The following is a 12774-nucleotide window of genomic DNA, read 5'->3' on the forward strand; positions in this document are numbered from 1 at the left end:
CCCTGACACGTACTCAGTCCCTCCCCTGACACGTATGCTCAGTCCCTCTCCTGACACAGGCTCAGTCCCTCTCCTGACACGTGCTCAGTCCCTCCCCTGACACGGGCTCAGTCCCTCTCCTGACACGTGCTCAGTCCCTCCCCTGACACGTGCTCAGTCCCTCCCCTGACACGTGCTCAGTCCCTCCCCTGACACGGGCTCAGTCCACGTGCTCAGTCCCTCTCCTGACACAGGCTCAGTCCCTCTCCTGACACAGGCTCAGTCCCTCCCCTGACACGTGCTCAGTCCCTCCCCTGACACGGGCTCAGTCCCTCCCCTGACACGTGCTCAGTCCCTCCCCTGACACGGGCTCAGTCCCTCTCCTGACACGGGCTCAGTCCCTCCCCTGACACGGGCTCAGTCCCTCCCCTGACACGGGCTCAGTCCCTCTCCTGACACAGGCTCAGTCCCTCTCCTGACACGTGCTCAGTCCCTCCCCTGACACGGGCTCAGTCCCTCCCCTGACACGGGCTCAGTCCACGTGCTCAGTCCCTCCCCTGACACGTGCTCAGTCCCTCTCCTGACACAGGCTCAGTCCCTCTCCTGACACAGGCTCAGTCCCTCCCCTGACATGTGCTCAGTCCCTCCCCTGACACGTGTGCTCAGTCCTTCCCCTGACACGTGCTCAGTCCCTCCCCTGACACGGGCTCAGTCCCTCCCCTGACACGGGCTCAGTCCCTCTCCTGACACGTGCTCAGTCCCTCCCCTGACACATGCTCAGTCCCTCCCCTGACACGTACTCAGTCCCTCCCCTGACACGTGTGCTCAGTCCCTCCCCTGACACATGCTCAGTCCCTCCCCTGACACGTACTCAGTCCCTCCCCTGACACGTATGCTCAGTCCCTCTCCTGACACAGGCTCAGTCCCTCTCCTGACACGTGCTCAGTCCCTCCCCTGACACGGGCTCAGTCCCTCTCCTGACACGTGCTCAGTCCCTCCCCTGACACGTGCTCAGTCCCTCCCCTGACACGGGCTCAGTCCCTCCCCTGACACGTGCTCAGTCCCTCCCCTGACACGGGCTCAGTCCCTCCCCTGACACGTGCTCAGTCCCTCCCCTGACACGTGCTCAGTCCCTCCCCTGACACGGGCTCAGTCCCTCCCCTGACACGTGCTCAGTCCCTCTCCTGACACGTGCTCAGTCCCTCTCCTGACGCGGGCTCAGTCCCTCCCCTGACACGGGCTCAGTCCCTCCCCTGACACGGGCTCAGTCCACGTGCTCAGTCCCTCTCCTGACACATGCTCAGTCCCTCCCCTGACACAGGCTCAGTCCCTCCCCTGACATGTGCTCAGTCCCTCCCCTGACACGTGCTCAGTCCCTCCCCTGACGCGGGCTCAGTCCACGTGCTCAGTCCCTCTCCTGACACATGCTCAGTCCCTCCCCTGACACAGGCTCAGTCCCTCCCCTGACACGTGCTCAGTCCCTCCCCTGACACGTGCTCAGTCCCTCCCCTGACACGTGCTCAGTCCCTCTCCTGACACGTGCTCAGTCCCTCTCCTGACACGTGCTCAGTCCCTCCCCTGACACGTGCTCAGTCCCTCCCCTGACACGTGCTCAGTCCCTCTCCTGACACGTGCTCAGTCCCTCTCCTGACACGTGCTCAGTCCCTCTCCTGACACGTGCTCAGTCCCTCCCCTGACGCGTGCTCAGTCCCTCTCCTGACATGTGCTCAGTCCCTCCCCTGACACGTGCTCAGTCCCTCTCCTGACATGTGCTCAGTCCCTGTCCTGATTGGTCCAAGGGCTCTACAGACACAGAGTAAGGGCCGTGACATAGCTGAGCCACACTGGTGTGTGTGAGGGCACCCTGTGCACTCAGAATGCCACCATCCACCTGCTCCCGGTATGACCCTGGATGTGACTTACATCCGAACCCCAAGCCCGGGTTCTGAGCTTCAGTCCAGGCCCAGTGTCCCCATGTACAGGTCCCAGCGCTGACTTCCCACATCTGGGCGGTTGCCGTGTGAGTGTTTCTGCCTGAGACCTGGTGTTCGATCAGGCAGACCGTCTGCTGACACAGGAGGATGGACCCTACGTACAGCAAGGTCCTAGATTCTTGGCCGTGGAGACAGCCCCTTCGTACCTGCCCCCAGGGGTCCGGCCCTAAACCACCCTCGCCTGCGTCCCCCCCGGGGGCTCCCAGCCATCGCCGGCCGAATCGAGTCTGGCAGTTCTCGTTGGCTCAGGTGACATCGTCGTGTTGCATTTTTGTCCTTTCCCGGCTGGTAAGAGTCACCGAGTTGGTAACACGTGGAAAACCCGTATTTGCAGCGGAAGACAAGGACGTTGAGCTGGAAGCGACGGGGCGACGTGTGGCCGTTGACCCCGTCCCACGTGGCCGCCGCGGAGTGGTCAGGCCCCAGAACCAGACACGGGGTGGGGGGCTGGCTTTCTCCAGGGGCCCCCTCAGCTGGCTCCGGGCCGAACCGCGTCTGCGCTCCACTCAACGGACAGCGCCGGGCCGCACGCCGTGAGGAGCGCGGTGATGACCGGAGGCTCAGAGCGCGGATAATAAGCATGCGGCGGGTCTGGCGGGGGCTCCACCACCTTCCCTCCCTCCGACGGCCCCACCGGGGGCTCCGCCACCTTCCCTCCCTCCAACGGCCCCACCGGGGGCTCCGCCACCTTCCCTCCCTCCGACGGCCCCACCGGGGGCTCCGCCACCTTCCCTCCCTCCGACGGCCCCACCGGGGGCTCCGCCACCTTCCCTCCCTCCGACGGCCCCACCGAGGCACACGGAGGAGGAGGTGGGGGCTTCTGGACCCCGCTTTGAGGACCGTCTGTTTGCGGCACATGGTGACGTGTTTCACTAAAGCTCCCCCTGGGACACACCGGTGCTGAGATTCCACCTGCTGTCCGATCGGGCTCGGTCCCTTCACCGTCCGTCCCCGTCTCCGCTGCCTCCGAGGACCGTTCACAGGTGCCCCCCCCCACAAAGAGCGGCATTCAGCGTCCCTGGCGTCTCCCCAGTGCCGCCTGCCCGCCCACTGGCCACCATCCTGCGTGGCCGCTTTTGCTGGCCTTCGGCCAGGAACCCGGAGATCGCTCCACACCTGCCCTGCGACCTGGGTCCCTGGGCTCTGCCTTGCTCCCGTGAGTGTCCAGCGCCTGAGGGTCCCTCTCGTTTTTCTCCGTTAAGTCTCAGAAATGCTCGGGCCCGCCCGCCCTCCCGCCCCGTCCCTGGGCCCCCTCTGGGGGTCGTAGCCTACACACGCAGCAGCCCGCTGGCCCGGGAGGGTGGGTGGGCGACGTGTAGAAGTGGGCTGAACTAATTCACAATGGGGGAGGAGAGGTCACTGGCGTCCCAAAGCTTCTGGGAAAATAAGAGACAGCTAGCTGTGGAAAGCCGGTTTATTGATGGTTTCTCAGAGGATTCTTTCATTTTAAGTGAAAATCATATCTGTTTCCAGCACAGAGCTGGATGCGTGTGTAGACTGACACCTGGGAAATGCATTTGGGATTTAATCATCTCTTTTCATCTGAAGTTCAGTGGCTCTGGGCATCTGTCTCGCTAATCCCGAAATAGCCCAATACCGCCTTTTATTTCTGGGGTTCAGGCGGGGGGGGGTGCAGGAAGAAACTACCGACAGACATTGATTTGTCTCTACTGCCCCCCCCCCCCAAGAAGAACAGATTTTAAGAAGAAAAGCGTCTGAGACTCACTGGTCAGGAGCAGCGTTTGCTAGACGCTTGTGTGTGATGGACCGAAGGGGTGAAGGCTCAGGGGGAGCAGCCTGACCCTCTCACCTGAGGACCTTTCTGGTCAGAAAGTGCCTCCTCTTTGGGAAACTCAGAGGCGTCTCTGTCTGTGTTGCAGCGTGGATGGGGCTCTCCCTGGCTGAGTCTGTGTTGCAGCGTGGATGGGGCTCTCCCTGTCTGAGTCTGTGTTGCAGCGTGGATGGGGGCTCTCCCTGGCTGAGTCTATGTTGCAGCGTGGATGGGGCTCTCCCTGGCTTCAGTCTGTGTTGCAGCGTGGATGGGGCTCTCCCTGGCTTCAGTCTGTGTTGCAGCGTGGATGGGGGCTCTCCCTGGCTTCAGTCTGTGTTGCAGCGTGGATGGGGGCTCTCCCTGGCTGAGTCTGTGTTGCAGCGTGGATGGGGCTCTCCGTGGCTGAGTCTGTGTTGCAGCGTGGATGGGGCTCTCCCTGGCTCGAGTCTGTGTTGCAGCGTGGATGGGGCTCTCCCTGGCTGAGTCTGTGTTGCAGCGTGGATGGGGCTCTCCCTGTCTGAGTCTGTGTTGCAGCGTGGATGGGGGCTCTCCCTGGCTCGAGTCTGTGTTGCAGCGTGGATGGGGGCTCTCCCTGGCTGAGTCTGTGTTGCAGCGTGGATGGGGGCTCTCCCTGGCTGAGTCTGTGTTGCAGCGTGGATGGGGCTCTCCCTGTCTGAGTCTGTGTTGCAGCGTGGATGGGGCTCTCCCTGGCTGAGTCTGTGTTGCAGCGTGGATGGGGGCTCTCCCTGGCTGAGTCTGTGTGGCAGCGTGGATGGGGCTCTCCCTGGCTGAGTCTGTGTTGCAGCGTGGATGGGGCTCTCCCTGGCTGAGTCTGTGTTGCAGCGTGGATGGGGGCTCTCCCTGGCTGAGTCTGTGTTGCAGCGTGGATGGGGCTCTCCCTGGCTGAGTCTGTGTTGCAGCGTGGATGGGGGCTCTCCCTGGCTGAGTCTGTGTTGCAGCGTGGATGGGGGCTCTCCCTGGCTGAGTCTATGTTGCAGCGTGGATGGGGCTCTCCCTGGCTGAGTCTGTGTTGCAGCGTGGATGGGGCTCTCCCTGGCTGAGTCTGTGTTGCAGCGTGGATGGGGCTCTCCATGGCTGAGTCTGTGTTGCAGCGTGGATGGGGCTCTCCCTGGCTGAGTCTGCTCCTTCGCTGGTAGGAGTTTTCCCAGAAACCAGCGCAGGAGTTGCTGTGCACGGTCCCGGGAGCATGGTGGTGATGTGGCAGGGGGGGCCGGGGGGGCCATGGGCAGGTAGGTGGGGGGTCGCCATGGAGCAGGGAGGCCCGGAGACCGTGACGTGCAAGTGTCGGCCCCGAGCCCCCCACGCTAGGGCTCCAGTCTGTGGCGAAACCCCCTAGATTGGGTCTGCACCGTGGGCAGCCTGGCCACCATCCTGTCTCTTAACCATCACTTTCGAGAATTCCCAGAAGGACGGAAAACTGGGACCCACCACTCCCCTGAGTGAGCCCACGCCCTGCACCCCTCCAGGGCAGACGTGCGTGGGGGGTGACCCTTCACCCTTTCGGAACCCAAAAGTGAAAACGTTGGCCCCACATCCTGTCACTTAAGCAAGAAGGGAGTCTCGGGGTCGCAGCGGGAATGTGCGCGTATCCCGTGCAGACGCGATATCTCGGTGGGCCGTGCAGGAATGTGCGTGTATCCCGTGCAGATGTGGTATCTCTGCGGGCCGTGGACCGGTGGGTCCCACGGAAGGCGCCCCCTCCCCGTGAGGTCAGGGCCGCCCCTGGGGTTCTCGGGTAGCTGAGGGAGTTCTCCTGTGAGCGTGCTAAGTGCTGGACAGTTTAGTCCCACGTCCACCCGACCTTCCCAAGTCCACCCCGCGTCTCCGTGCGGGCCTGTCGTGTCCCCTGGGTTCCTGGCTGGTTAGTTCTCCACAGTCAGAGCCTGAACTCGAGTCACACTTGCTGCTCTGGGTGTCACCAGGCAAGGCCGATTAGACCTGGCCCAACAGAGGAAGTCTAGGCGTGGGTCTGAAGCGGGGTTGTTTGATGTCCTGCTCCTACGGAATCAAGAGCTGGGGACAGGAGGGTCAGGGTCCGCAGACCTCAGGGTTCAGTGTACACAGGAGTCACCGGACAGCGAGGCAGAGGGACAGATCCCCTGGACCCCAGGTTTTCGGGTGTAGTCAGTCGGGGACTGGGGTTAAATATAAAAACAAGCATGACACAATTACAACGTGGGTGGTCTGGTCTACCGCTGAGACATGCTGGCTTATTGTAAACCCGCGTCCTCTCTTATTTTCTAAGATACTCCTTTACCCGCCGAGGCTGAACATCGTGGCCCGTCCTCGGGTTACAGGGGACAACTTAACCGTGATAAAGGGAAGGGCAACGTGATCGTGTGGGCTTTGGCGCACGCAAAGTCTTTCTCGTGTGTTTGGAAGATAGAATCAGCTTACGGCTGCCCCCCCCCCCATCACGTTTCTTCCAAGAATGTCCCTCTTTCACCCAGAAATAAAGTTGAAAACCTTTCAACTCTTATTTTTCTCAAAAAATATCGGTAACCCTAGTGTAAGGGTATTCCTGTTTTAGGCTATCTGGTCTCTACACCTGGGAAGGTAGCTCAGCTTTCTAAAGCCCCCCCCCTCCCCCTCATCTTTGTGCCACGACCCAGCGCCTGCCTGGACGCTGTGGGCACCCTGGCCTGGGCGCTGGACCTCTGTTCTCGTTATGCTAACGAGCATTTCCAGGCAATGAGCTCCGGTAGCCCGGAGCAAAGACAAACTTTGGATGGAAAGTGTTATTTATAGCCAATGCAAAGCATCAGTTAGTATCAATTCTTGTTACAAAGTACACTGGGGGATAAAAGTATCCTCTTTGTTATTTAAATACAGCCCCTGATACACTGAGAACGGGCACAGATGTCAGGCCCTGGCCTCTCAGCTGCAAGTGGGTAATAATCGTTATTATGTTGTATTCTTATTTGGAATTGCTTGTAAATAGACTGTTTATTTCTGTGCGAAATTCAAATCAAAGGACAGCGATGAATTGAGATGATTGATCTCCTATATACACACATAATTTTGGAATTGGGACCACAATAGAGATCGCCCTCTCTCTCTCTCAGCGAAAAATCCCCCAAACTCCTGCTGGGTGTGGGATCTCGGGGACTAACCCTGGTTTGTCTCACGGGATGTGTCAGAAACTCACAGACTTCTTCCCCGTTGAGTTGAGCTTAACCCCTGACCCAGGATCTAAAAAAGCGTTTGAAAAATAGCTGTGTAACTGTGGAAAACCTGGGATTGTAACTATCTGGATTTTCAAACACCTGCCGTGCCGTCAGTCACATCATTAGCCTGAGAAAGAAATGAAGGTACTTGTTGTTGTCTCTTTATGTCACGCTCCCCTCTGGTGTTTTGAGGGAGCTCCTGTTCTCTCTGGTTACATCCCTCTTGACCGTGAGACTTTGTGTGTGGCGTGAGGACTGCGGTGACGATGTCGTTCGCAACACCTTTGCGACGTTCACGAGGGTGAAAGGTGTGCGTTTACGGGAAGATGCTCAGAGCTTCTTGCCCACGCTGACCTCGTGTGGAGCCGCTGTGATCTTACCATTCTAAGAGACGAGACCAACGAGGCACAGGGCAACGACAAGGCGCGTCTCCACAGCTCGTGGGGTTAGGACTTGGCCCCAGGCATCGAATCTCACTCAGTTCGTGGTTTTACGGAATCCCTATCCTTGTCCTCACAACACGGTCGCTGGCTGTCCCTGCTCCTCTGGGATGAAGTAGAATTCTATTTGGTCATCTTGTCTCCTTATTTTTGTCTTCTGTCCCAATCACAACATGTGGATTTTTTTTGTTTTTGTTTTTGTTTTTGTTTTTGTTTTTGTTTTTAAAGCCTGGGTTAAAAGCCTTAAGAGCAACCACCTTCCTCCACTTCACTGCGATCCCAGCTCGGCCTCCTGCCTCCCCCCCCCCCCCCCCGGTCCCAACTCACCTGAACGAGCGCCGGCTCTTCCCACCACCTCGCAACAGAAGGCTGGGGACGGAGGTGTCCGGGACCGCCACCGCCGTTCATGCCCTTCACGGTAATCACGTTTAAGAGGAAAACGGATTGTCCGCTCCGGGTGACGGTCAATATGACTTACCCTCACAGTCACTGGCCCTTCCATCTCAAAACCCATCAGGCAGTGCGCACGGCAGCTGATTGAACACATGAAGAAGTGATAATATGTCCTCTCGGGGGGAACAAGTCCCCGTTGACCATCTTCTGTGCCTGAGCTGCTTGCTGTCCTCGGTAGCACAGGACAGGGGGACAGGCAGGACACGGCTGTGCTCCCACGCAGCGCAGCGTCCAGAGAAAGGGGAACGAGGTGCAGATGTACTTGGTAGGACAAGGTGAGTGCCCACGGGGGCACATGTTTTAAGACGCGTGTGATTGGAGGAGGAAAGTGAAGGTGTAGAAAAGCCTTCTAAAAAAGAAGAAGGCCCTGGCCGGTTGGCTCAGCGGTAGAGCGTCGGCCTAGCGTGCGGAGGACCCGGGTTCGATTCCCGGCCAGGGCACATAGGAGAAGCGCCCATTTGCTTCTCCACCCCTCTGCCGCACTTTCCTCTCTGTCTCTCTCTTCCCCTCCCGCAGCCAAGGCTCCATTGGAGCAAAGGATGGCCCGGGCGCTGGGGATGGCTCTGTGGCCTCTGCCTCAGGCGCTAGAGTGGCTCTGGTCGCAACATGGCGACGCCCAGGATGGGCAGAGCATCGCCCCCTGGTGGGCAGAGCGTCGCCCCCTGGTGGGCGTGCCGGGTGGATCCCGGTCGGGCGCATGCGGGAGTCTGTCTGACTGTCTCTCCCTGTTTCCAGCTTCAGAAAAATGAAAAAAAAAAAAAAAAAAAAAAAAAAAAAGAAGAAGGAGGAGGAGGAGGAGGACTGGATCTGAATGCAGATCACTTCCGTGGGGGAAGGTGGCGGGTGCATTTTGAGGGTGCGCATTGTGGGTTCCTCTAGAAACACGTGCATCCCCACGCCGCGACCTCAGGGTGGTGGGCGGGTTGTTCCAGACGCCGCTGCTGTTCCCTGGGGGCGAAACAAGGTTCCAGGCAGCCTGTTTCTCTTCTGTGAGAGAACGCACTCAGGGACTCGGACAGGGCTCTGTAGTCACACGTCGGTGGCCTAGTGACCCACCGGCTTGGGTGTCTCTGAATTGTTGCGCCGAGTCACAGGGCTCCAGCGCCGTGCCACCAGCACCCCCGTGTGTGGGTCGGTAACGGGCGGGGGAAGCAGACAGACTGACCCCGGGCTGTTCTTTACGTACCTGCGTGGCCCAGTGTAGGAGAGACGCAGGCAGAGGTCCTCAGGACAGAGCGCGCTGGTCCTCGGTGCTGGGGCATCGATGGGCCCGTCCTGGTTCGCTCGCTGCCGGGGGGTCCGGGAGCAGTTCCTCGGCTAAGCGGGAGCATCGGTCTCTCCGTGGCGTCATCACGACATTCCACGCCACGTTGGTCTCCGACGGGAAATTTCAGCCCGAGTCTGAAACTGAATCAGGTCTGGGCCCCATTTCTTTGGGGGTGAGGGGTCTGTCTATCTTTTTTTTTTTTACGTTGTTTGCGGTTTTCCGTTGCTCTTGTTCCCGTGCAGGTGATGACGTCCCTCACCCCCCGAACTCTCTCCCTTCTCGTTTCAGACGACCGCACGCCGCACGGGCCCGTGTTTGTTCAGGAGCCGAGTCCCGTCATGTTCCCTCTGGGCTCCGAGGAGAAGACAGTGAAGCTCAGCTGTCAGGTTCGAGGGAACCCCAAGCCCCACATCAGGTGTGCTGATCCGCACGCGTGTGTCTCCGTGCGTGGGGCGCCTGTTAGTAACCCGACCAGCACACACGGGGTACGGTTGCGCGGGGAGCTGGCGGTTACACACGGGCGGGCGGGCGCATCACGGCCCCGCCCGCCGGGTGCGAGAGACACCCATGCTCGTGGGGAGCCGAGTGCCCACCTGCCGTTTCGGGCGGCCCTGGGGATGATGCAGCGTCCGGGTTGACCCTCTCGCTGAGACAGCCTTAGTGTTTCTTACCACTGAGTTAAAAAAAAAAAAAAAGTAAAAAAATAAAACTTATTGAAATGCATCAGTAACTGGCAGGAAAGTGAGGGAGACTCAGATGTCACTCTGTGAGTGGGCTTGGGGCCCAGGGATGGGAGCTGGGCGCTAGAAGGTGGTTGGCACCCTGATGAGCAGGGTGAATGGCACATTGGACTCGGCAGCTTCACGGGGAGGGGAGCACTGGGGTCGCAGGGCGAAGGCGCCACTCGACCTCCACTCAACCCAGAAGAGAGTCTAACGTGGACGTGGCTCCTGGAATAGACCGGGGTCCCCCGGGCTGTAGAGGTGACAAGAGGTCAGTGTGCTTCCCTTCCCTGCCAAAGGGACAGACGAGGAAAAACAGTGTCCTGCCTTTAGACTTGTCTGAGTGCTGAGGGGTTAGTGGCCGAGGACACACAGCCGAGAGGAGGGAGAGTGACCCGGCAGATATGTCTGAAGAAACCATCCAGGGGCAACGGAGAGGGACAGAAAGCAAAATACTTGTGTGAGAGAGGCAGAGCAAAGAGAGAGAGACATTAAGAGAAAAGGTTTACACGTATGTAGTCGGCATTCTGCCAGGAAAGGCAACGGAGAACGGGGAAGAGGGAGCGTTTAAAGAGAAGGCGAAGAAGGTTCCTAAACTAACAACACGTCCGGCTATAGGAAGTAAATTAAAATTTCTCAGGTAGCACAAGTAAAGATAAAGCATAACTTCGAATCATCATCGCAAAGCAGTAGAGCTCCAAGTCAAAGACGTGATCATAACAATAGCCAAGGCTGTCACACAGATAACCGTCACAGAGACGGCGGGGACACCAGCCGCTGACTGGGCAGGAGCAACAGAAAAGCAAGACAGAAAACAGCATCTTCAATGTGCAGAGAGAAATGGACAGTCAGGTTTCTTTATATCAGAAATACGTTTTAAAAGGAGAACAAAATAAATACATTTTTTAATCAGACGCTACAGTTGGACTCCACAGACTCTCCCTAAAGAGAATTATAAAAACAAAACAAAACTGCCTGACCAGGCGGTGGCGCAGTAGATAGAGTGTCGGACTGGGATGCCGAGGACCCAGGTTCGAGACCCCGAGGTTGCCACCTTGAGTGCAGGCTCATCTGGTTTGAGCAAAAGCTCACCAGCTTGGACCCAAGGTCACTGGCTCGAGCAAGGGGTTACTTGGTCTGCTGAAGCCCCGCAGTCAAGGCACATATGAGAAAGCAACCAATGAACAACTGAGGTGTCGCAATAAAAAACTGATGATTGATGCTTCTCATCTCTCTCCATTCCTGTTTGCCTGCCCTATCTATCCCTCTCTCTGACTTTCTCTCTATCTCTGTAAAAAAAAGGAAAAAAAAGAAACCAAAAACAAAACTAGACTTTAACCAGAATAAAAAATGACCCCAGGTACAAGATAAAAAATAGTAAGTAACGCAAGTGGTCAAGGGGACTGTTTTCACATAAAAATTAACTGCACTCAATGATAAGAATAATAAAAATGATACTGTCTTGCAAAGATAAAAATAATTTCAAGTAATATAAATAAGATGGAAGAAGATACACTGCACAATGGATTGTCCACATGGTTAAAAAAACAAACATGAAATTCAGTTGGACCCCTGCTTCTCAAAGGTCAAGTCCAAGAGATGAAAAGACCGAGAAATCTAACAACACCTTTAAAAGAAAACAGACCTACGTATTTATCACTATGGAAGGAAGAAAAGAGATCTCAAACACAACAGAAAACATCTCACTTCATTAATTAAGAACTTCTGTTTGACGGGATTTACTGTGATGAGTAGAATCGCAAGCTTTCAATGGGGAGAAATATATATATATTTAATCCTACTGTTGGCAAAGGATTAATATCCAAGGAGTTGAAAGAATCCCCACAAATCTTACGTTAAAAAAAAATAGCCCAGTATAGAGCATGACTAGAAGACTTGATGAAGTACGTCTCAGACAAGGGGCATGAAATATCCCCTTAAATGTGTACAAATACGACCAGGGCCATCGGTGATGGGAATATCCAGGGTAAGACGGAAAAGACCACACGCTCCTTCAGACGTCCCAGTCCAGCAGACACCGAGAAGACTGAGGTCACTGGAAACGAGCAATGTGGACAGACAGAGACTGCACGTCCGTACCAGGTGGCCCGAGGCAGTGGCGGAAACGGGCCCGTCCCAGGGGCCACAGGACGGCTCACAGGAACGTCCCCTTGAGGGACAGAGCGAGTCACCACAGGAGAACGCAGACTCGACGACTCCATGGTCACAGAGCTCGGAAGCGGGTCCCGTGGAGCAGTCGTCACGGGATGCGGAGGCCTCTTGACAAACGTCCTCACGACCATCAGGGGAATAAAAAACCCAAAATCACGTTGTAACTCACCATCCAGAGGGGAGGGATTCCAACCAAAAAATGGAAATAGAAGACTTCCTATGGAATACTACTCAGCCATAAGAAATGATGACATTGGGTCATTTACAACAACATGGATGGACCTTGATAACATTATACGGATTGAAATAAGTAAATCAGAAAAAAAAAAACTAAGAACTATATGATTCCATACATAGGTGGGGCATAAAAATGAGACTCAGAGACATGGACAAGAGTGTGGTGGTGACCAGGATGGGGGGGGGGGGGAAATGGGAGGGGAGGAAGGAGAGGGAGGGGGTGGGGGGAGGGGAAGGGCACAAAGAAAACCAGATAGAAGGTGACGGAAGACAATTTGACTTTGGGTGAGGGGTATGCAACATAATCAAATGTCAAGATAATCTGAAGATGTTTTCTCTGACCATGTGTACCCTGATTTATCAATGTCACCCCATTAAAATTAAGAAAGAAAAAAAAAGCACGCAAGTCACGCTCTCTCTTTTCTTAGACGCCAATCTTTATCGTCTTGTGACTTACAAATATCTTCTGCATCTTGGCAGGCCTCTGTGTAAATTTAATGATTAGGAACCTCAAGCTAAGAATCAGTGGATAATAGTCTGCCCAAGCAGAA

At 56.4% G+C, this 12774-nt stretch overlaps 1 protein-coding gene across 5 annotated transcripts in view; it reads left to right on the forward strand.

The window, feature by feature from the left end:
• The window catches only part of LOC136382110 (contactin-4), an 813951-nt gene that overhangs the window by 473608 nt on the left and 327569 nt on the right, over window positions 1-12774 (forward strand). For all 5 annotated transcript variants that reach the window (XM_066351018.1, XM_066351022.1, XM_066351020.1 and 2 more), the window contains one exon: window positions 9381-9507. In XM_066351018.1, the coding sequence (XP_066207115.1) occupies window positions 9381-9507 (127 nt within the window). The remainder of the gene's footprint in view (window positions 1-9380; window positions 9508-12774) is intronic.

Source organism: Saccopteryx leptura, chromosome 10 (genome assembly GCF_036850995.1).
Source record: "Saccopteryx leptura isolate mSacLep1 chromosome 10, mSacLep1_pri_phased_curated, whole genome shotgun sequence".
In the NCBI taxonomy this organism is placed as follows: Eukaryota; Metazoa; Chordata; class Mammalia; order Chiroptera; family Emballonuridae; genus Saccopteryx; species Saccopteryx leptura.